The sequence below is a fragment of the Coffea eugenioides genome, chromosome 2 (genome assembly GCF_003713205.1).
Source record: "Coffea eugenioides isolate CCC68of chromosome 2, Ceug_1.0, whole genome shotgun sequence".
NCBI classification, from domain to species: domain Eukaryota; kingdom Viridiplantae; phylum Streptophyta; class Magnoliopsida; order Gentianales; family Rubiaceae; genus Coffea; species Coffea eugenioides.
Window position 1 is genome coordinate 60,962,176 of NC_040036.1, and position 24,512 is coordinate 60,986,687.

Here is a 24,512-nt window from a genome sequence, read left to right on the forward strand (position 1 = left end):
ATTATATGAGAAAAGATAAAACTCTCAACTCAATCATTAAAGTATTTACAAAATTAAGGTAAATAAATTAGTCTAAAAGAAAATATAAATTAATTTTTAATTTAGTTTTTTTTTAGGAAATAAGAAAAATTTTAAGAAGCATATAAAATAATTTTCAAATCCTCACAACGTACATGTGCCATTTTCAAATTTGACAATCTGCACATTGCCAACTTTTCCATTAATCGCATCAATCAATGGTAATGCAGTAATTTCATCTCTATGATCATACACTTATACTAAATGCGTCCTTGTCTTTAACTCATTTTTCAAGAATTTCTTTCATATTTCTTTCGGGAAAGCGTATGTTGTGTTGAAGGCCAATTTCCACTTCAAAGTGAAAAGTTCAACTATTTGATTAAAAGTGAACTGTACGCATGCTGTTATTGGTAATGACCGAAAATTGCGCAATATGTTGTTAAAACACTCGGCTATGTTTGTGAGCGTGTGGTCCCATCGATATCCCCCATCCTTACATAACGCCCACTGCTCTGGCTTGATAGAGCCACCATTCAGCTATTTATACGCCTCTTCATTTAACAGCCAAATTTGTTCCATAAATGTCTCGTACTTCTTGGCCTGATTTACTGCTCCGACAGTGTGATGCCCTAAAAAAAAAAATTTTTGGCCGAAAGTTTTTTTTATAGAATCTGGCCGTATATCCGGCCGGATTGGCTGAGCATTTTGAAAAAAATTTGGGAAACTACTGCCTTGAATCCGGTCGGATATCCGGCCAGATTTTGGCCCTCTGGCCGGATTCTGCTGTCGTACAGTTTTCTTAACGATTAAGTTTTCATCTTTTGACCATATTTGGGTTCAAAACCCACTTTTCTTTCTTCTCCAAACTGACCGAAACTGTGAGAGAGAAAAGAGAGAAAAAGTTCATCTTGCAACCTCAATTTGCTCCATAAAAGTCATTTGCTAAGGAAGATGGAAGAAGGTGGTGGAGTGGTTTTGGTAAAGGAAGTTAAGCTACCAACTTTTCTTGGGGTTTGAAGGTAATCTTGTCAAGAACTTCCTCTCTACTACAAGTAATTGTTAATTGGTGGATTAGAGATGTTGAATATGTTGTTTTATGGAAGATTTCATGGATTAAAGTGGAGTTTGATATATTTCAGAATTTTTGGTGAATTTTCTGTCTTTATTTGATGCTTAAGCATATGCCATGGATTGATGGCTTAGTGGTGTGTGAAATGAAGCTTGTATATGCTAGATGTGATTTCCTAAGGAAAATTTCCGCTTGTGGGGTTAATTTCAGATTTAGGGTTTCTAATTTGGCTTTGTTTGTGGTTGGTTTTGGAGCTCTCATTTGGTGAGATATGAATGGTATTGTGGCCTTATTAAGAGTGTTTAATAGCCTATGCTGTATATGTATAATTGTGGTTGATGGTTATGGATTTGGTGATTGTTTGTAGGATGGAAAATAAAGAAATTAAGGGGAAGTGCTGTCCAATCTTTGAGAGCAGTTGATTTCTTTGAGTTTGAGTTAATTCTTGGTAGAAATGAAAGGCTTGGACTTGAACAAGGCAATGTCTGTTATGGATGGTTCCTGAGCTGTGATTGGTGAGTGATTCCACAACTAATTCCAAAGTTACTTTCGAACTAATTCTTGCATTGGTTACTCGATTGCATATCATTTGTGTTTGTGTGTGTGCCATGACATGATTTGGCTCCAATGAGTTCTTGGGAAGTCTTGTGCTTAGAACCAATGTCTCCACCACTATTATTTGGAGCACAAATGGCTCCCTATTACTGTTTGACTGTTAATTCATCTATTTGAGCGTTGGATGTTTAAGTACAATGATTTCACTAGCTCACAAGAGCAATAAACGTTTATTTGATTACTGAAACATGACATCATTGAAATGAACTATTGTGAACCTTATTTGATTACTGATTTTATTGGACACTCGCTGAGCTTCTAGCTCACCCCAAAATATATTTCTCCCCATAGGGCTCGAGGCAAAGGAAGCGCTTGTATTAAGTTCTTCGTGTAACTGGATGGATTATCTTCTGTACAGTTGGAGTTTTAGATTCATCTTGTGTAATAGTTAGGATTGTATGAATGTTTGGAATTGAACGAGTGTATGTGTACGTTCCACGCTTGTGATATGTATTCATGGAGGATTTGATGTATTATTTTTGAGATGTCCCTTGTAAGTTTTCGATTCACTTGTGGTATATAATTCGTGGAGCTTTTGAAGATGTACTATTTGAGATTGGCCTTGTACGTTATTTGAGCAAATTGTATCATACTTGAGGAATTTAATTAAGGATTGTAGCAAGTGAGTGAGTCCTGGCAAGAGCTGGGCAGGCGGTCCGCCGAACCCTTTGGTTCGCCCTAGGGGGAGGTGGGGCTGTCACAGACAGCCCACGTAAGATCCTTCAATCTAGAGAAAGATAAATGGACACCACTTAAACTCACATTTAGTGCAACTTTTAATGTATTAGTGTACATTCCAAAATATAAAATGTACATCTGACTCCGAAATTTTTGCGTAAAATTGTTCCGCACGTGTACTAAAGAGTGTCAGTGCACAACCATCGATTCCTTCCACTTAGGCAAAGTATTCAAAGCGTGTGTTATGCCCTTGTGCCTATCTGAAATAAAGCATATATTCTCCACCTCTCGACACATATGATGTCGCATTTATGACATGAACCATGTTCAACTTTGGTTTGTCTTCTCATCTACAACTGCGAATGCAATCATTAACTGCCGATTTGAGGTATCAAAGCCAACAACAACTAATAATTTTGCTTTGTACATACCCTTCATAAATGTGCCATCAACATAAGTAACTGGTTTACAGTATCAAAATAACTCGATCACCGGACCAAATGCCTAAACACGTAATGAAAGATTGTGCATCCAGCAGTACTGTGCAAATGGCGCTTCCACTCGACAACTGTTTTCAGATTGGCTTTCACTAACTCTTGTGATGCGAATCAAGACATGCCATCACACAATATTCAAGTTTCAAGTTGTGTCATTTAATTAGTATTGATAGCAAGGCTATAAATGTCAATTTTCTCGCTGTTTTAGGTCGTTTAAGTTAGCTAATAAATTCAGTGAGCTTAGCCTTTTAATTGAGCCGAATTCTAGTTGATTTAAGTTGTTTTAAGTTGTTTATTTAGTATTTTGGTTTCAGCCAGATTAAGTCCTTTTAATGAGCCGAATTATGGTTAATTTAATTAGAGTTTTAGTCATTTAAGTAATTCCAAATCATATTAGGGTTTGGGTCATTGTAAGGCTATAAATAGCCTAACTTTTTCATCGTTATTATCAAGAATTTTCTAGAAAAATATTGTGTGTTTTATTACATTCTCTTGCTTAGAGAGCCTTTCTTGAATACTTGAGAGTTTCTTGAGAGTATTCATCGAACTTATCAATCAAGTATCCACCTTAGTTGTGGTGTTCTTCTACCAATACTTTTGGTTCGCTAAGTCGTTCAATTGTGGGTTAAGATTCGATTCAAGGTTCATAATCTTAAGGGTTAGAAGGGTCAAGGGTTCTGCTTCAACTTGATTTCTTCATCTAGATCCAGGTTTTGGTGGGATACGAGTGCATACTTTCAGGCGGGTTCATATCATCCTGCATGTACGTAGGCAGTACGGCTATAAAAGTTGGCCAATCACCATACACAGTATCAAGTGCACGTCACCTAACACACCATGCTTTTTTGTACGAAACATCCATATCAAAAGCACGCTTGATGGTCATCTGTATTTCTTTGATGGCATAAAGTGGGCCTTTGTCGATGTGGTATATTATGTGCTTCACTATGAGTTCCGAAATCAATTGCCGGTAGTCATTGATATTTGAAACTCGCACACATGTGTGCTCCTTCGCAAATTTTACAATCTTCCAAATGTTATGTGTACATCTCAAAGTGACTCTTAGTTGCCAATTACATGGTGGGGAAGCACTGTAGGACTTGCAGTGAACATACCAAGTAGTTAGCTTACTTTCTCGCACTTTGTACTCCCTGTTGTGTTTGATTGTCCAGAGTTTAACGGCTGATTGCACATCTTTCTTTGTGTCAAACACCATTCCCAATCTAGACTCCTTTGGCCGTTCACCCCACACATTATCCTTCTCTGCAGCTACTTTGTTAAAAGGGTCGAAATCCAGTAAAGCTTTGACTCCTTCAAGTTCGTGCAGATGGGATGATATATGACACGAGATCAACGGACCTGGACTTGATTGCACAAACAAATTGCAGGATTCTTCATCTGTTTGATCCTGCTCGTGACAACTATCGTCTGAATCATCGCCGTCAAGTTCCAATTTCGTGTCTTGATCAACATCAATGCCTCATTTTTGGGTATGTTCGATATGAAAGACGTCGAGAAAATTTCTATTTAAGGAAATTTATCAAGGAAACTATTATTACAAAACATGGATTTACTTCTACCATCCTTGAACCTTCGATTTATATGGCCTTCCCTTGGATCTAGTTGCATGTAGGTGTACGCTATATCCACCAATTCATCATAGCTTGTTCGATATTTCACTAATATGGCTTTTTTGCACCTTAGGGAGTCATATGCGAATGATCCTCCTATCTCAACTATTTTGCCTCCTCAATGAAATTGAATCACCAATGCGATGTCCATTGATATTTTTACCTAATCTTACGAATATTTTTATGTCAACTTATATTTTTCAACAATTTCTTGTAATTAGTAATATTAATTCAACAAACGTCTTCATTAGTAATAACACCACTAATAAAACAATCACCAATTACAAATGAATAAGTAAAAATAAAATTATCAAACAAATAGTATTATTCAAACTATATGATTAATGGTTCTTCTTTAGTATTAATCAAATAATTATTACTATCTACTTTTAAATATTATTTACAATTAACTTGTACCCACCAACTCCTTCTTATAATTTACTATTATTTATTACTCACTAATCATAGTTACTATTAAAGTGTTGACCACTAATATAAATTAGTGCAACTTATTTCTTTTAAATATTAATATTATTTTCTATTTACTATTAATATTACTTACCAATTAATAGTACAAGTACTATTAATTACTAGTTACTATTTCAATTTACATTGTATTATTGCTATTTGCTATTTATTATTAGTATTTAATTTTAAACATTTATTTTTTACTTTTACTTTTACTATTTACTATTTACCATTTAATATATACTATTTACCTTTACTAATTACTATTTACTATTTACCATTTAATATTCATTACTAATTACTATTTTACCATTTACCATACATTTACTGTTTACCATTCGCCATTTACTATTTACTATTCACCATTTATGATTTATGATTTATCATTTACTATTTACTATTTATATTTTCTTATTCACTAATTTTAAAAAATTAAACATCTACTAGCTACTGACTTAGGACTACGACTATCAGATTGATCTAAAAATTACAATCTACAAAGGACCATTGATTATCAAGAAACAAACAATAATTAACTATCTAAAAGATAAATAGATTAAATAATCTTTCAAAATACAAATTCACATTTAATCTAAAAACAAACAATAAATAATCATCTACTAAGGATTACTGACTATTAGATTGAATAAACAAATAGCAACATAATATGCATAGTTTAAAATAATTGCAAATGTTATAGGACAATTACTAATAAAACCTTTAAATAAACTAACCTTTATAATAATAGACAACACCATTTTGCACTTCTTCAAAAATTCTTTTTTTATTCACCACCTTTTCGTCACTCGAACGACAATAACACTCAATTCACCACTTTTTCCAATCCAGGCTGTCACTAAAATGACAATACCACCCGATCCACCACCTTTTCTGATCCAAAGGATAATGACAGGCAGTCTTCTTGAGGAAGAATGGTTACTTTGAAAAGATAAAGAAGAAGATGAGGGGGGATTTGGATTTGGGGTTGTGTGAGAAATAGAAATGGTAGTCTGAAGTTGGGGTTCTCACTTGAGTGAATTATAGAAAACTATCGGCTTGATACAATAATTATAGAAAGTTGTTTTTGATACAATAATTGTATTGAATCTGCAATGCTACTTTGACTAGAAATTTTTTTTTGATTGAAGCTGGCACCGTTGATCTCTTGTATCAATAGTCCAAAGCTACTGCATTAAAAAAAAAAACTATTTTTCTATCAATTTGCGGCGAAATGAAAAAAACCTATGAACTACGACCTTGTATCGATTTGCGGCGAATGAAAAAAACCTATGAACTATGACCGTTGATCAACTGAAAACTAATGCAGCAAATGATCTTTGTGGTTTCAAAAAAAAAAAAAATCCAGTTCTCTGCATATGTAATTTGCAGTTATTTTTGGACCATTGATCAAGTGGATCAACTATCCACAAATTTCGCATGTGTGGAATAAAAAAAAAACCTTTTACAACGCCACAAATCAAGTTTGCGGCAATGTGTCAATTCTTCACAAATTTCGCTTGTGCAGAATAAAAAAAAATTATTCATACCGCCACAAATTTAATTTGTGCCGATATGGGGGCTGCTGATCAAGTGGATCAATGGTCCACAAATTTCGCTATGTGCGGCATTAAAAAATTAAAAATTCCTTTGCCGTAAATTTTGTGTGCAGCAATAGGATTTAAAATTTTTTTTTCCTTCACCTTCAAATCACGACCGTTGACATATATTAATCAATGGTCTATCTACGCCTAAAATAAAAAATTCTATCGAAAATCTTAGCTTAAAAAATTCTTAAGCAGTTGAAAATAAATGTAAAAATATGTCTGCTTTTTTTTTGCGCCGATATTCCCACCTGCGGCAACCCTTATATTATCCACATATCTTAAACAACACTTCTGTGATATTTTTTGGTTTTAACATTATTCCGAGAAATTCACCCAAAGAATAAACAAGGCACTACTTTAACTACACAATGAGAAAGATCACAAGACCACTAAAAAGAATGGGCAATTCCCACATATTGAATTAATTAAGCACAACAAACGTGAAAGCATGCTGAAAGATGGTCAAAATCATGAGTAAGGCTCCAATACAGGCATTTTGGTGCATCCAAGCTAAGCATACCGATGATAGAAATGAAAGTAGGAAAATATTAATTATTTTGTATTTATTTTTCACTTTTCTCACATTTAGATGTTTTTCATCATCCTCTTTCTTTCATATGTTATATTGTCATTTTCTATTAAAAAAGACGTTGAGATTGCCTTCTTTATTTACTATTTTATGCAAAGCAAAACCATGTATATTTTTTATGCATAATTTTCATATTTACTTTTATTTGCATTATTTATCTTCCATTACACAAGGAATTGATGAGTGGCAAAGGGAATTAGAGGACTAGCTGAGCCAGCCACCCCCGATAGGTTTTCAAAAATTTCTTTCAACCCTAGTATAATTTTGAAAATTTTCACTTATAATCGTTCCTAACTTAGTCTTCATTATTTATGAATTTTTTTCGCAAACTTGCTATGTAGCTAGTTGATTTACAACTTTTAGCTTTTTATTACATGCTTTAATCTTACATCTTGTGCTCTTAGAATATTATTTCTAGAGTGAAGCAAAATATCTAAATAACTAGAATGTGCACCCCTTAATTCGTTTCTCGCTTTCATTGTAAATCTATCAAAGTTTTTTAAATACTTTTTTGTATATATGTATCCTCTTTGGAAATTAAAAATTATAATGATTAAACAAATATATACCTAAACATTCTCTTCATAAACCTGTCGAATTGCTAGCCAGGTATGCTATTTGTGTACTTTTGGCTCAAAGCTTTTAGATATGATTATTGTCAAACTTTAAAACCAAATAGTCAAATTATATTTGTAACTGCCACGGACACTTTGATCTAGTAGTTAAAATATAACTCCAGAAGTTAGAGGTTCTAGGTCCTCCTTTCCTCGGGATGCATCTTGTGATCCATTGTCCCCCAACCAAAAAACTTGGCTCTGCCCCGCAGTGATGAAACAAAATATGACCTTTCCCCGTTCACACACATGGTCTATTATTGGTAATAGCATACACAAATCTAGGCCATTGTGGAATTAAACTGCTAGTTATTATTTGCATAAAATTTCAATCATAGTATTCTTTACTTAAAATGCAGCCTAGCTATAGAAATACCTAAAAGCTTTCCCTGCATCTGCCCTCAAATTTGCCTTTCGAGCCGTAAATATACAGCCACTCTATTACAAGCTAACAAAATGAACTTGGCCTATGTACAACAATGCCCCTCTCATGGATGCGGAACCATTTAATCACTATAGGACAGCAGAATTTTCCTACCTTGTACCTGTTGAAGCCATTATATTCACTATCCAATAGTATCCCAAGTACCAATGAATAGTGCAAGCAACATAAAGCGCTTCAATCAACCCTTCACTTGATAGCGCGGAAGCAGCAGCCAAAGGGATTTGAATGTTCATTCTTCCAATGGCCACTCGCACTTTTGACAAAATTTCAACAGGTTTTGTTGTGCTATCCTCAGCATGCTGAGGCTATGCAGTTATCACTCTACAGCAGCATAGCAGTTAAAAGACATCAAAACCGCACCAAATTCAACGTCTTTTGGACCTCCTCCTTTTGCCAAGAAGTTTTAGCATGTTGTCAGTGACGTCAGGCTGAGACTTGTCATCTTCATCATGCTTTTTGTCGGTGTGTGTCAACCAAGCCAATGCCTCAACAGCGGCATCCCTCTCTGCAAGTGCTTTGCTTCTCTTTGGTTTACCCACAAACTGCATTCCCTTGAACTCTACCAATGCCCTAAATTCATTTGTCTTGAGGTGCTTGATTTTATATTTAGGAGGAGAGTGACCAGCCCTCATCAACAGAGTTTGTAGCAGACTCTTGGGGTTCATCCCATCTCTTGTAAATCTGTCATTGTCAGTGGACTCTTTCACCCGCTTGCTTTCACGACCAAAAACAAATCTCCCCTCAGACTGATCTCCCGACACCAATTCTTGTACAGCAAGCATGAGGTATTTCCCCTCTTTATGGATATCAAGACTAGGATCTTGAAACTGCATTTGTAAACAGCAAAGCAGTCATTCCATTGGAAAGCTATCATAATACAAACTTAATGTACAGAAAGAACAGGAGTCAGAACAACCAGTGCTGATAAGTGATATCAGTGATCCCGTCAGTTAAACTGTCACGCGAGACAAATACAACTTTCAATGAAATGACATTTAATTCTGTACAGAGGGGTTGATCACAATTTGCTTAGCTCTTGAAACTGCAAGCACTTGCACTCTTCATGATTATGATATTTTAGACAACAAATGTGTTACACAAGGTTCTTGCTGCTAAAAGGTCAGGAAATGGTAAACGTTTTCAGCTAAAAGTTAATCTTGCTATTATAAATCCTGGCAAGAGCCATACTGTAGTATATCTATCTCTCCCACTAGAAAGTCAGTTTGCAGCAGCCAACCTCACCATTCAAGTACAGGTTTCATACTCAAGTAATGTTGAAGAAAGGGAAAATGTAAGGACTAATAAAAAGTTCACCTTCTTCCGCAGAAGGTTTTCCATCTCCTCCTTCAGCTTCAGGTAGCACTCGGCCAAGCTAGGATCCATAAAAAACTCAATATATCCTTCTAACATCTTCAATTGTCCAGCCTAAAACCACAAGTACGAGAAAGATTACTAAAAATAGAAATCATTGGAATCCAAATATATCAAATCATCAGCTGAAGAAGAGAGCTACCAGAGTTCCATAGTTGAGGGCACCACCAAAAAGGATCAAGATTGAATCAGATACTCCAGTGGAATCACGTAAGAAAACAGTATTCACCTTCACTTTTTCACCAAAAACCAACCATGGATACGGTATTGTTTGATAGCGGGCATTCACAGAATTCTGCACAAAACCATAGATGTCACTAGCCAAAGGGAGAAGCTAGAAAGCAAGCAATACCCCATTGCAGGGCACAAACATGACTTGAATACTGAAATCAAATAATTAATTGTACCCATATATGACACTAACAAAAAACTATGGCCTGACACAGCTACAAACTGACACACACTAGCCGCACTATGCCCTTAATGTTGTGATAATCCAAGTATTAAACTAAGTCATATCAGCTTTCAAAGCGCAGACCAAGCTAAACTGCAGCATAAGGCAACTGCTCTCCCTTTATGTTGTCATAACAGACCTATGATCTGCAGCCAAGTCTATACTGCCAGACATTCTTCTTCACTTCATTTGAATCCAGCCTCAAGTTCATGCAATTCTTTCATAAATATGTTAAAAACACAGCATCCTCTTATGTTAATAATGGATACTTTAGGACACTGCAAGTTGTATCACTGTAGATCAAATTCAGAGGAAAATATTTGATGAATACACATGAGACAAATGAAGAGGAAGTTGTTCCATCATATAATCTGATACCGTTTCAAATGATAAACTAGAGAACTGCACAAGTTAAAAGGCTAGTTGCAAATGGCAAATGGCTAGTTGCACACTTGTATAGCAAAGTTTTACGTGTCCCTTCCATGAGTGTCAGAAAGGAAAATTGGAAGAAAGGTAGATTCACATCGGAAGAAAGACATTCAGAGGTTTTTTTTTTTTCTTTTTTTTTTTTGGCAAAGTTATATCAAATGACCACAATATACAAAAGAAAAGGAGACATGAAATATATTGTCCAGGATAGCAGTGCAGTACATGGGAGAAAAGCAAGTCAGCCACTTTAGGATTTAGTTTGTTTCTTGCTTTGAAATGCTGCAATCCAATATTTTGTTTCTTTCAATATCCTCTCCTCTTTTTTTTTTCCTCTTCTTTTTTGTTAATTCCATTTTCCATGGCCTTCTTATTTTTCCCTTATTTCTTGGCTCCATTATAATGTAATAATTTCATTTACCAAACAACAAGACGAGAATCAGACAGGAAGACCTCAACTGGGTACATCAACTGATGTTTAAGAATCAGAAACCTGTAAGAATAATGGATGGCAAACTTGCTTTTTTGTTACTCTTACTAGTAGGCATTCTTCAAAACTCAAAACTCTTCAGGATTGAAGCAAACAGAGCACAATTTGATCAGTAATTGCACAAAAGAATTTCATGGACAGGCATGAATAGATGTTTTATAATCAAAGATGCTGCCTGGTAGAGTATTACTTGCTCATGCTAATTTTTCCCTCGGTTGTCAGCCAACTATCTTTTGGTATCATGAACAAGCTTGTCTAATTGGTAATTCAACAAAATTGCAGTACAGGAAGAAAAAGGGGGGGGTGGGTAAAATTTATCTATGCTTGGGTAAATTATGCTAACACAATCATCTTCTGTGATAATTGGTGCACCCCAACACCAGCTATTAGCATTCAGTTAAACATTGAAAGTGTTGATCCAAACCTAGTAGAGAGTTAGTCTTCTCCTCACAGTAGCATACTGTCTCAGTTTGCCAGAATAAGAAGCACAATATGAGAATAGATATTTTCTGAGTTTCACCAACAGTTTTGTGCGATTTAGAATCATGCATGAACAATTCCTCCCAGACATTTAAGTACCAAAGAAATCATTACATGCATTCCCTAGATATCAGTTATGTGTGTGTCTTTAAAGCATACCGCATATAGTAAGACCTGACCATCATCCATTGTCTTGAAAGACATTGACGTCTCCCTGTGCTGAAATGAAGAATAAGGGGCGAATGACTTAATCAATTGTATTTGTTAAAACATCAAATTAGCAAACAGAGTCACCTTACCACTACAGATGCAACTCCAGGAAACAAGCCAGAGCATATAACTGCCCGGACCAATGATTGATTATGACTTAATTTATTGTTTGTTGCTGCATCCGCATCCAACAATCCAGCGTCTTTCAAAATAAAGCTGAACTGCTTCCGAAGAGAATGGATGGCTTGAAGAGTCTGGACAGAGAGGAAGTTCCTCCAACAGTACTCATATGCAGATCCTTCTCTCTCCGCATCCTTCCATCCTTCATATGCACGGACAAGAGCCATATGGTCGCTATAGTCTTTAACGGAGAATCTTGACTTAGCTGTCCCTGCCAACTGCATTAGAAAGAGGAACATGTTTAGCCTACAAATATTCCTACCAAGTATGATTCAAGGCTCCATACAGTCAGACAAATTATAGAGAAACTATTAGAAATGTGGGTCTGCAAAATACCGAGCAGTTTTTTCAAGAAAATAGAGCAAGAATTAAATTGCTCAACCTAACAATGTATACCATTGGCAATCAGTACAACTCTACAAGGCATGCTTAACAGGATTCTTGGTATGATTCCACAAAACAACACAGCAACACGTGCAAAGAAATGCATTGTGACCCTCAAACTTTGAGGGCAACAGGATTCATTCTGTCAAAAAACCTAAGGGTTGAACTTGCACAACCATCAAAGCATTATCTAACTATACAAATCCCTTATACCAATAGTTTAGGTCAGGCACTTGATAGAATTTATGAATTCATCATGTTCAAAGCAAATACTTTTACCTACATGACAACTAGTGCTTTTGATTTTCTTATTCGAGTGACTTCAGGATTTTTAATTTCTCTAATCCTGTGAATAATAATCATAACTTCACATGTTTAACCTCTACTTTGCATGGTCTTGCTGAAAATTCACAAAGAATCTTAATTCATTCTCTCAAATAGTGCTCGATTTTTTAACCAATACTTACAAATCTCCACAAACATGTTTACATCCATTTATATAGGTTCAGAAGTAAAGGACATGACCATTAATGGCCAGTCAGGCTGAGCTTTGGTATTCCATATTCTTGACTGTTGGAGTCAGGAGAATAACATCATACAAAAGCTAGGATAAGCTGATCTTCGTAAAGATGAACTGCACAGGTTTTGATGCTTAATTGCCATTGTCAGGATGAATTTGCTAATTGAATGATGTGAAATTGCATTCGAAGTTCAAACAATCTACTAAAAGGCCTAACACGTTGAAGCAATTAGTGAAATGATAAATGTGGATAAAAAAGAGATGTTGCGAAAGTACAAGTGGTGGTTGAATAAATGCTACTTTACAAGCATATAATCCACATCAGGTGGTGAAAATGAGGGACCCAAACTTATGTAGTGAAAAGAAATGGCATCTAATATAGCTTTGATCCTCACTTTAGCAAATGCAATCAGCACAAGAAGAAATTCTAGGGATTCCAAATAAATCAACAAAGTTCCCATAACATCAGCTAAATACTCTCATATGTCCTTAAATAATTCCCATAACATCAGCTAAATACTCTCATGTGTCCTTAAATAAACTCATGATATTCGTATGCCATAAACAGGTGAAAAATAAAAGATTTTTTTTTTTTTTTGAAGATGAAGATATTTAAGTTTCGAGGCATAATTTTAAGAAGTATCTTGAAAAGGGACCATATGGGTATGCCTTGCTAAGCAAACTTGACTTAAGATTTCCTGTGTACTTTGAAACATCTTATTCTTTTCTTTTGCACAAAGTCACTCATACAAGAAAACTGGCATCATATGTGCCACATATCCATTTCTGATTCCATTCTTTAATCCATTCTGATTCCCCTCTTATTCTTTTCTTTTGCACTAAGTCGCTCATACAAGAAAATGGCATCATATGTACCACATCTCCATTTCTACCAAAGCTAGTAGAAAATAAGAATATCAAAAAAAGAAAGCAAAAGGCATTTTAAAGCATTGAATGAAACTATTTTCAGTCTTGTACCCACATCCTTTTTGTCTTGAGGCAAAAGGAAAGGATCCCTGACACTAAGGCCAGCCACAATTGTCAAAACTGGATCAAAACAACGAAAAACAGCACCCATAATCAGCATCTTCCCAAGCTTTGGATCCACAGGAAGCACCGATAAAAACTCCCCTGAATGAGCAAGGAATATGTAGTTTCATAAGAAGCCTGGTATGATACAAGAGGTTAGGCGTATTGAACATCAATTTAGTCAAAATACCATACCAAGATTTGTAAGATTTTCACTTTCATCTAATGCACCAATCATCTTTAAAAACCCAACAGCATTTTGCACCTGCAAGACATTGAGATGTGCATTTGATTAAAGAAACAACAACCTATTTGACCAGAACAAACTAAACGGTATTCATTGTACCTACAGATATGTAAAGTATGAACATATAAAACCATCAGCAGAACTCTCAGACACTTCTTTTAAGCCAGATAATCTGTAAGCCCTGATACTCATTTATCAAAATCATACAGGTTAACCTGAAGATACCATCAAATTAAATTCATCACTGAAACAGTGGCCAAGTGGAATTCATTACTCAGCTAACTCAAAAACTTGAAACCTAAACTCAAAAACTTGAAACCTAAACTTATTCATTTCTTTAATTCCTCTGGACACTAAAAGAATTCTATCGCTGAAGAGATTCTGCTTCTACGAAATGCCCTACATTAAAGTGTCTATTCAAATTTTTGAGACATTTTTTTACATATATGTTTACAAGTATGTGTATCCTGTTTAGACTACATTGTTGATTCAATTCAGATGAGAAAAAGATAGTGTTTGGATTGTAAGTTATTTGAGATATTTTTACTGTAGCACTTTTTGTGATGTGATGTATGTGAGATAAAAAGGTAATTGGGAAGATAAAAAGGTTTATTGGAAATTGTAATGGTGATGTAAGCAAATATATTTGGGCAAATAACTTACAATCCAAACACATTTGAAACTCAAACTTAACATGAAAGAGTCATTTTAATTGCTTAAATCTGGAAAAGATAGAAATGTATATCCACATAACATTGCTCAACCATCTTCGAAGCAGCTCGGAAGAAAGTGGGGAGCGAGGATGTGAACAAAATGGGAAAAGCTTACCGCCAAAGGTTTAGGAGGCTGAAGGGCAGATGAAAGAAATTCTCCTATACTTCGAACTTGCAAACTTTTGATTTGTAAGCAGAGAGAATTTAAAGGAGTTCTCAACAATTCAGGAAGTTGGTATTCAGCAAAAGCTTCAAAAACACACCGTGGGTACAGATGGTAGCACTCACCCGGCTGCACACGACCAGCTCTACCCCTTCTCTGCAACCAAGAAATAATAATGACCTCCTTTGTATAAGCAGATAAAACCAAAGATATTATTAAGTTTCACATGAAGCTTGCTTTTTGATTAAGTATAATCATCCAACTAAAGGAGATAAGCAAAAGGAAATCGAACAGAAGAGGAGATCTTCTTTAAGGACCAATTAGACTTCGGATTCCCTAGTCAGCATTTGATCATGGGGTAAAAAAAGTAAATATATTAAATAGTTCATTCTACTGTTCAATGATAAACATTTAAAAAAATGAAAATACAAGAGCAAAAAACATGTTAACTAAATACATAAAACAGAGGAAAAAAAAAGGTTGTTCTTGATCCCAAGCATTGCTATTTTATGCTTTTATGAGAACAACCAAAAAACTTCTCTGAACGCCTGAGCACTTGCAAATAATATAGGCTTACAATGTTCTACAAGCAATCTTCACTTGGATTGCCAAAACAAAAACATAAGAAACAATATAGACACTCCCCAATATATCAAAATCAACAAAAACATAAATACTGATCCTGATACAAAAGATACAAAGGAATGAGAACTTTATAGCATCAGCAAAAATAGGAATATTCGAGGAATGGTAACTAGATTTGGAGTGAAGCAAAAAATTGGAGTAATGAACTCACTTGCCGAGCAGAAGCCTGGGATATCCACGAAGGCAGTAAACAAGGAGTGTTATTCAGTGCGTCATAGGTAGTCTCCTTTGCTTTTCCGCAATCAACCACAAAAACTATGTCATTGATTGTAATACTAGCCTCAGCCATATTAGTAGCAAGTACAATTTTACGAACATTTGGAGGTGGCTTCTCAAATATGAGTTTCTGTAGATAAATATCACCTTGTCAACAAAATGATAATGGACTATAAAAATACAGAGTAAAAGCAAACAAAACTAAAAAATATAAAATAGGAAAAACTCAGAAGACAGTGTCATTTCCAAAAGTGAATGTATGGCATTACACATTAGCTGAACAGGGTGTTACACTTGAATTAAACAGATCCATCCAACAACTTGAGAATAACCATCAACAATGATAGAAAAGTCTTCTAAAAGCCAAGAAATAGAAGAGTCCAAGAAAATGGAAGGAAAAAAAAGAGTACAGTGTATGACGAACAACACACTGCAAGGAGATCAAACTCCATATGAAAAGCTCACGCTTTCTGTCAAGTGGTGGTGGTGGACCATGTGCAGTTAAGTTTTCAGTCATAAGAAGGACAGAAAGAAGAAAAAGAATCAAAGATTAAGAAATTGAGGTGGCACATTATAACTGATAAGAGGATGAGAGAATGGATCATGGTTTAATCGTTATAAAATTGGGCCCAATCCAATGACATCCGTTTGTATAGTGGATGTAACTGGATTCAGTTAATTCAATCCAGTATCCAATTATATTAAGCCATTTGTATCCTACATTCATTAGGACCACTCTAGCTAAAGGGCAACACCTGTGGCAGCCAACTGGCTAAGGCTGGCTAGAACTGCCAAGAGGACCAGTAAAAAACAAGACAGGAAGAATTTTGCTGTCTGCAGCTTGTGAAGTCAAAATTCAATTTTGATGTGATATTTGAGAGATACGACCCTTGGTGTCTAGATAAGGCGCCTCATCAAGTTAAAAAATGATAATTGAGTGACAACAAGACGAAAGATGCTGGGACATGCCATATACTTGTCTACTTTAGTGTGCCCTTGAGCTTACAAGTCAGTCTAGGAGAATCATATGAACATAAGATTTGGTGGATTCAGAAAGGAGATAGAGAAGTCTGAAGGTAACTTATTTGCAGGATTCAAAAATTACCGCCTACTGATTGGACTTGGGATACTTCTTAATAAGACAGAAATTGGGGAGGCACTCTTGGTATATGGGCCATCAGCTTCCCTCTTGCTTATTGGTCAATTGTCAGCAACATATTGCTGTAAATCCAAAGGTCAGCTTAGGCTACGAGAGGAGTACCATTATTCTCCATGTTCGTTGATGAACCAGAATAAACAGCACTACACAAGACTGCTCTGGGCAATCTCCAAGAACTGTAGTTTAAGGCACGGAAACCAGTAGCCTAACCAGCTAGCAATCAACAACCTTATATCACTAATGTTTTGAGCAATAAAGGCACACCAGGTGGTGTATCCTAACTCATTCCAGAAGAATTGAGATCTAGCCTTGCCATGGAGGTTGCACTGCTATAAAGGGTGCATGGTATTTGAGATGTGAAGCTTTGGACATTGGTAGTTGGGAGCTTTAGCAATGTTGACCATATCATGCAGAAGGTACAAATGAACCATGGAAAGAATGCTTCCCTTCTAAGGCTGCTTCCCTCCTAAGGCAAGGCAAATGCAAGTGATGCCTAGGTAGGACAGGCACCATCGCAAGTTTCAAGCAAAAGAATTGTTCCTCAACCGTTCAAGCAGCCCTCAGTGCTCGAAGCAAGCAAGCATTCTGGCCTTCCTAGAGGGGCACAGAGAACCAGTGTGAAGAACAGTACATACAGAATATTGGAGACAAAGGCCTGGCATTCTGATGATGCTTGTGAGAGTTCAAGTATGTTCCCTAATACTAGGTTCATCATCTTGAGGCAAAACTTCCAGACGGTGGTCTTAGGCACAAGGGTGACTGAAAATTACATGAAATGTCGAGTATAGCGCTATCAATTTTCACAAGATGTGAAACAGTTGGGTGAATCTCGACCTATAGCTAGTTGAATTGAGCAGTGCCACATGAAGTAGATGCTAGCATAGGGAAATTATTGCTTCCACAAAAGGGTCATGATCATACTTGAATGCGCAAATCCTATGCAGTTGAGTGAGACTCAAAATGTTCTCACTCACTTAAATGGAAAAGACGTCCAAAAATGGAATCTTAAGAAAGCAGGTGTATGTAGAAGGATTTGGATACCACCAGAAGCTGGCGAAAAATTGCTGATTATATCATATCACTGTATGTGCAAGCTAGCCTTAGCACAAATCATGCTACAAGACAAGAGTATTAGAGCTCTATGATATTATTCCTGAAACAAGAATACCAATAGACTGCTGATGCATATGAACCACTGGAAGTCTAAGCAAAAGTCAACCTTAATCTACATTTTCGGAGCAAGTAAAGCAAGAAGAAAACTGAAGTGAAGACAACATAGACTAATCTTAAATCTACTAAAGGGGGAAAAAACTATTCTGAATCTATCCAAAAGCAAATACTGGATTGGACACAAATGATGAAGTAGGTGCTGAAGTGAACTTCTCTTTTTCTTTCCACCTGTATCTAAGAAAAGGAATACGAAGCTTGCAAAAGAAAATTGATGGGATACGTAAGAAACTTGGAAGAGCAAATTAGTCTTCAATAGTACCAAAAATGAATGTTTGAGATAAACTTATTAATCCATTGATATCCAAATGGAGCATATTCATATCAACATAAGTCAACCATACCACTTTGGCATGCAAAAGAAAAAGGCAGCAAGGAAAAGCAATATCTTAGAAAAGAATATGAGATTCAACAACTTCAATACGTTGGGAAATTAAAGCCCTCTTCCAGCACATTGAGGCAGGTAAAACAAAGAACTATCTATATAACACATTGATATTAAAGCTAGTGAGTAGTGACACCAGCAAATAAATGATAACAAGAATAAAATACTTTAGGAAAACAAAATATCTATGGTAACAATGATCATCAGCATGGTAAGAACAGTACAAGAAAAAGGAACTCAAAGAAAATGCAGCACCTGTTCAGAGGTTGCCATTGAACCATGACATGTAAGTAGAAGCACCCTGTTAGGGTCACCTAACAGTGGATGAGCTTTAATTTGATCCCTCAAGCAACTAATATCCTCCCAACCAGTCATAAATACCAGCACAGCACCAGGTCGTTCCTTCCGACATATATGGCATAAAACAGCCTCTATAAGATTGAACCCAGTACAATCAGGTGTCCAACATGAGAGTGAATCACGTGCTCTGGCACTATAATTCTCAAAGTTTGAGTTATTCAGAGCGTCCTGTGAAAAGATTCAAAAGCTCAAATATGAACATTACTCTTTGTAGGTCCAATGCATGTGACCTGCACTCTTTGAATAGTTGTTGTCTACCAGTGAAGATTAAAGAAAGTTACATTTAAGCAGGATTGAAAGAGGTAGTTCTTATAACAAGATAATAACATACAGCAAAAATGGTGGTCCCAGAAAAGATTTGGTCCACCAATTTTGTCCAGTTACTACCTTAGACGAGGTATGCATTTCAAGAAAGACAAATTTCTTCGCTCAAACCAGTAGTAGCATTTATAATTATTGGAATAGTTACCCTATTAGGGAAATGGCCTTCTATTAAGATATGAGCTTTAACTTTCCACCACCTCCCCCTTGCTACAGGAAGTATGCCAACATACACGTGATATGAGCAACAAAAGAATACCAGCCCAATGCAGAAGAAACAATTGGTAAAATGAACTAATCAGATTCACAATCTTTTGTATTCCTTGCAACAATTTCAAATTTTTCCAAAAAAGAAAAGTTCGTCAAATGGTCTCTGTGTAACTACAATCTCCCAGGATCAAGAACTAAGTTGTTCTAATGCACATCTTATCGTATGGCTCAGCAACACTATTCACAGAAATTATTTTTGACTTGTAAAGTTATAACATTCCTTCTCATTCATCTGATAAAAAATTTAAGCTTGTATTAAATCAGATGGGGTTACAAGAAAAAGAATCCAACTATTACTATGGAAAAAGTTGTGAGAGTGCAAAAGCCTTCCAAATCATCATAAAAGGCTAACATTTTCAGCCCAAAAAAAAAAGGAAAAATGACCTGGGTATATAATACAGAGATTGAAAAATTTTACCAACATGTGAAGATCTGTTAACTCAAGTTTCTGTGTAACTTAGCCTTATTAAAGAAGAATGTGCCAGTCAAAAAAAACCCTTAAAAACTTCAACATTCAAATTTATACAAACAATACTTGTACAAAACAAGAAAATGCAATGACCAAAGGGAAACAAATACTCAACCAAAAATCAAATATGTGTGGAAGCAAAAGCAGCAAAGATTTTCTATAGAGTATATCTTGAGCAGAGTTTGTTACCTCAACAAGAGATGTTATCTGATTCTTCTTCTTTCGTGGAGCTAGCTGCTTTTGTGTTTTCCATACCTTCTCTTGGCCATAATCATCAATTTGGTTGAATGAAGTCAGCTTATATCCAGTCATTTCCAGTACATCTTCCAGAAAGTGAGTTCTCACAGGATACGTGAATCCCTACACTCATTTTCAACAAAGGTGTTTAGGGGACGGGGGTGATAGGGTTGGAGGAGTGCTTACACTCTTCCAAATTGAAACACACAGTGTAGACAACATTAACTAAATTTCACAGGAGATATAAAGGTTGAAAGGGGATAATTTCAAGGTCTAAATTGTGCTGCAGCTCAGACAAATTTTTTTCCTTAACTAAAATACCAAGTTATCAAATTTATTCAAAGGATTTGAGAAGAAAGCAAAAAAGAAATTATTTGGTTGATAAGGTCAACTTTGCAAAGAATTTCACAACAGCCCCAAATAAAACCAAGCATAAGTAAACTCTGTTGGCCACACCATAAATCAGATTAGTGGTTTAGAGAAGGAAATCTAAAGCATACTCGATACTTATTCCAAGTTTAAGAAACCTACAAACTGTATCCTGCAAGATACAACAGGAACTTCTGATACCATATGGAAACCCCAATAAGGATATACTACTTAGCTTGACAATTTACCGGGATGTGAATTATAGGTGCTCCTCCAAAATAACTGGAGAACAGATCAGCATTTAGAGTAGCACTCATCAAAATCAACCTTAAATCTCGACGTTGCACAAGAAGATCCTTCAATACAATCAACAGGAAGTCTGATAACAAAATAGCAGAAAAGACTATGACAATCAGCATATGATGCTTTGCTGAAAAAACTCGAGAAGATAGGGAAAAAACTTTAAAAAACTATACTAACCTTCATTCATGCCACGCTCATGAATTTCATCCACGAAGACATGAGTAATACCATTCAGGTTGTGGTCACTCAATAGCCGACGGAGTAAAATACCACTTGTGCAAAAGAGAAGTTGTGTGTTTTTTCCCTTCATTCCCTCTAGCCTCACTTTAAAACCAACCTACCAAAAAATCTCTGTGAAGGACAGTAGCTCAAATAAAGAAGTTTCCAAGTAGAACTATCTATCTAGTGAATGGACACTTCAAATCCCAATCAATCATAAGAAAAGTTAAAGCAAAAGAGCAATAGAAGGCCTACTGATTCACCAAGAGGCTCTCCTCTTTCTGTAGATACTCTTTCTGCAACAGCCATAGCAGATATTCTACGTGGCTGTGTGCAAATTATGCTACAAAATGCTCCACGACCAGATTCTATTTCTGACTCTAATATGTACTGAGGAAGTTGGGTGGTCTTACCACACCCAGTCTCCCCAGATATCACAACCACCTGTAGAGCAGAAAGGAAGCGGATCAACTTCCATATAGAACTCATAATTGTGATGATTCATCCAAGGAAGAAACCATCCTCTTTACAAACGACCAAACAGCCACACACAAAAATCTTTTGAAACTTTAAGTACTGTTTAGGCATTAGATACAGAAGGTTGAAAAGCATAGATGAAAACAAGATACATCATATTTCATCTGTAGACAGCACATAAGTTCTTTTAAATATTACAACATATCAGGCAATACATCAAAGTTACAGAACTTATTAAAACACTAGAAGTCTCACATATTCTAAACTAGATGAGGTACATTGTTGAAGCCTATCTTTTGTGCAAGCTTGTTTTTTTAAACATTCAAAGTGAAATACACAGACTCTGTAGTGTAAGTAACAAATTAAAAAGTACGAGTTCTGCTGGTGAACCTGATTATTTGCAATAGATTGAAGCAGCCTTTCCTTCTCCCTGAATGCAGGGAGAGATTTCCGAAAATCCAGCATCTTTCTTCCTTCATGTGATTCCTACATCAAAAGAAAAAATTACTTCAGTGCACAATCCAGTAAAAAAAAAATCAAGAAGTAAAATCTCGAGTATTGATATACATTGAAAGTATCTGCAATCACTTTCAGAACTTTTTGCATCCAGCACAACAGAACAAAACGCTTCCACAAAAAAAATTACATTTAGCAAAACAAAGATACTCTGTCCATAATGCAGCGAACTGTAGCATGATTAAGTCTCCAGTAGCTTTTAATCAGACAGAAGTCAAAACTAAACCAGGAATAAGGAGTTTTGGATTAGGAAAACAATCAGAAAATGTGACTATATTCTCAATAATGATGTCCAAGTGTCAACGAAAAGCAATATGCTAAGATATTATACATGCATATGCACTTGAAAGGTATATATGTATGCATGCACATGCATTCTTCTATACATCACCGTATGTATGCATGCGCACATTATAAGAGGTTAAAACATATATGAATCAATACAAAGAATATCTGGCAGTGAACAAGGAAAAAGCTAAATGCTTCAAATAGTCATTCGAGACATGGGTGGATAGTTTACATGGATGAGAACAAAACAGACATCTACATATTTAGTAATAACAACCTAAGTAAACAATAAATGCAATACTAGTTTTTATCAAGTACTTAATTAATGGAACGTCACTCAGGAGCTGGTGCAAATTGCTTGCATGCAATTCTGAGAATCATGCCTAATGCCATCCAAAGAGGTAAGAGAAACATAGAAAGTAACCACCAAATACCTGCCAAGCCCTCTGCATGTTACGCATCCGCAAGCTCCGTCTCTGGAGAACCTTCTCCATGACAGATCCATCAAGGAGGGAGTCAGGATTTTCTTCATTATTCACATCTTCAACCTGATCCATGGATTTTCTTTCGCCTGAAGCTTCATCGCTTTTAACACAACTTAGCTGCAATCGGTCCAAATGTTCCTGAAGCAGACCCTCAACTCTCCTCTGTAAACTCAATGGGATAACGACCTGCAAGTCTTGAATAAATTAAGAATAATCAACTGCTTATAAATGCAAATCCTAAAAAAAATCAACAACAAGTAATTACATACCTCCCTCTGAGGTCGCTTATCATCTAGATCTGGCCTGTAGTTAGGGAGAGGCACCTTGCTTGCAACTACAACTTTGCCATATATTTCGCTGAACATGGTTGTAAACATTGCACCAGACAAAATAAAAAAAAAATCTCAAACAAAATCAGGAAAAAATAAAGCCAAACAGAATAAAAGCACGATAATGCAAAAAGTTCTCTACCAGTAAAGTCCCACGCGTTTAGCCAAATTCGATATTTGCTCAAAGTCTCTCCTGTCCCTTTTATCTCTGGACACAATTTCTTGATCCTTTTCATTCCTCAACAGCATACTAAGTTTCCACTTCCATTCATCAATGTTGGCCACTGACGAAGATGCCTACAATAACAATAGCCCTAAAACTAATTATTCTCCAGCTCAATTTTCAATCATACAAATAGCAAAAAGAACATTCACACATAACCATCACAAGCCATTTAACCTTTCCAAGCAGTAACTAATAGCACCACTAAAAATTCAACTAGTAAAATTCAAACTTCTCCTCCATTTCTACTACAAGTTCGATGAATGAAAACGAAAAACATCATTTATTACGAAACCATTCAAACGAACCTAAAGTAGGGAAAAAATGACAAAACAGCACGCACAAATTAATGCAAACAAAATTAAACCAAAGGGAAATAAAAAAACTTTTCCATTCGATTATCGAGAAGTATAGATTACCGGCTGGTTGTCGTAATCGCATTCGTACTCGTCATCAGAGAACTGTTCAACGGCGTAACTAGAATAGCTCCGGCCTAGGGACCCACTGGCAAGAGTGGCCGAATTGCACAATAAATTGGACAGAGAAATACTTAAAACTCTTCTAATTAACCGCTCCCCAGCAGCCGCCGGCGGTAATACTAACGGCAAGGATAATGAGAGAGTAGAGAAGAGTGGAAATGATGGTGTTGATGAAGAAGTATTAAGCCTAATTCTTCTTTTGGAGCATGATGCTAAGATAAACCCAAGCCTTGAATGCATTATAATTTGGAGGGAGAAAAATGAAAATCTTCTTGTTTTAAATGGGATTCAAGTTCTCGGTGCCATGGCGGTTTTTATTTTATTTTATTTTGTTCCCTCCGTTTTAGAGCGGACAAGTGACAACTCCGGAGTCTGCTAATCTAAATGGAGGACGGGAATTACTGGATGCCTCGCCGCGGCCAAGGGGAGAGTAAATTGATTAAACCGGACCCCAAAACTGGATCGTCTCGGTTCCCTTCAAATTTGGAGATTTGAATGGGGATTATTTGACATCGAAATTGACTTTAGGTGAAAGGAATCGATAATTTAATAATTTTTTGTAGTTTTTTGGAATTCAATTTTAATCAAAAACCAACTTCGTTTTATTTTCTCTTTTAATCTTTTACCTTGTCTTATTTCT

At 35.9% G+C, this 24,512-nt stretch overlaps 1 protein-coding gene across 1 annotated transcript; it reads right to left on the reverse strand.

Annotated features, from left to right (window-relative positions):
* Positions 1–8,072: 8,072 nt before the first annotated feature.
* LOC113753943 (DExH-box ATP-dependent RNA helicase DExH3) lies at positions 8,073–24,243 on the reverse strand. Its single transcript, XM_027298223.1, has 19 exons — positions 23,813–24,243; positions 23,313–23,467; positions 23,111–23,198; positions 22,791–23,027; positions 21,943–22,038; positions 21,331–21,519; positions 21,034–21,193; positions 20,802–20,932; positions 20,137–20,307; positions 18,783–19,055; positions 15,692–15,886; positions 14,848–15,051; positions 13,968–14,037; positions 13,726–13,874; positions 11,749–12,057; positions 11,609–11,668; positions 9,742–9,894; positions 9,543–9,653; positions 8,073–9,055 (listed from the first exon to the last, which is right to left on the reverse strand). Exons 1-19 carry the CDS (start codon positions 24,110–24,112, stop codon positions 8,594–8,596), a joined length of 3,513 nt encoding a protein of 1,170 aa, XP_027154024.1. The 5' UTR covers positions 24,113–24,243; the 3' UTR covers positions 8,073–8,593.
* Positions 24,244–24,512: the final 269 nt, after the last annotated feature.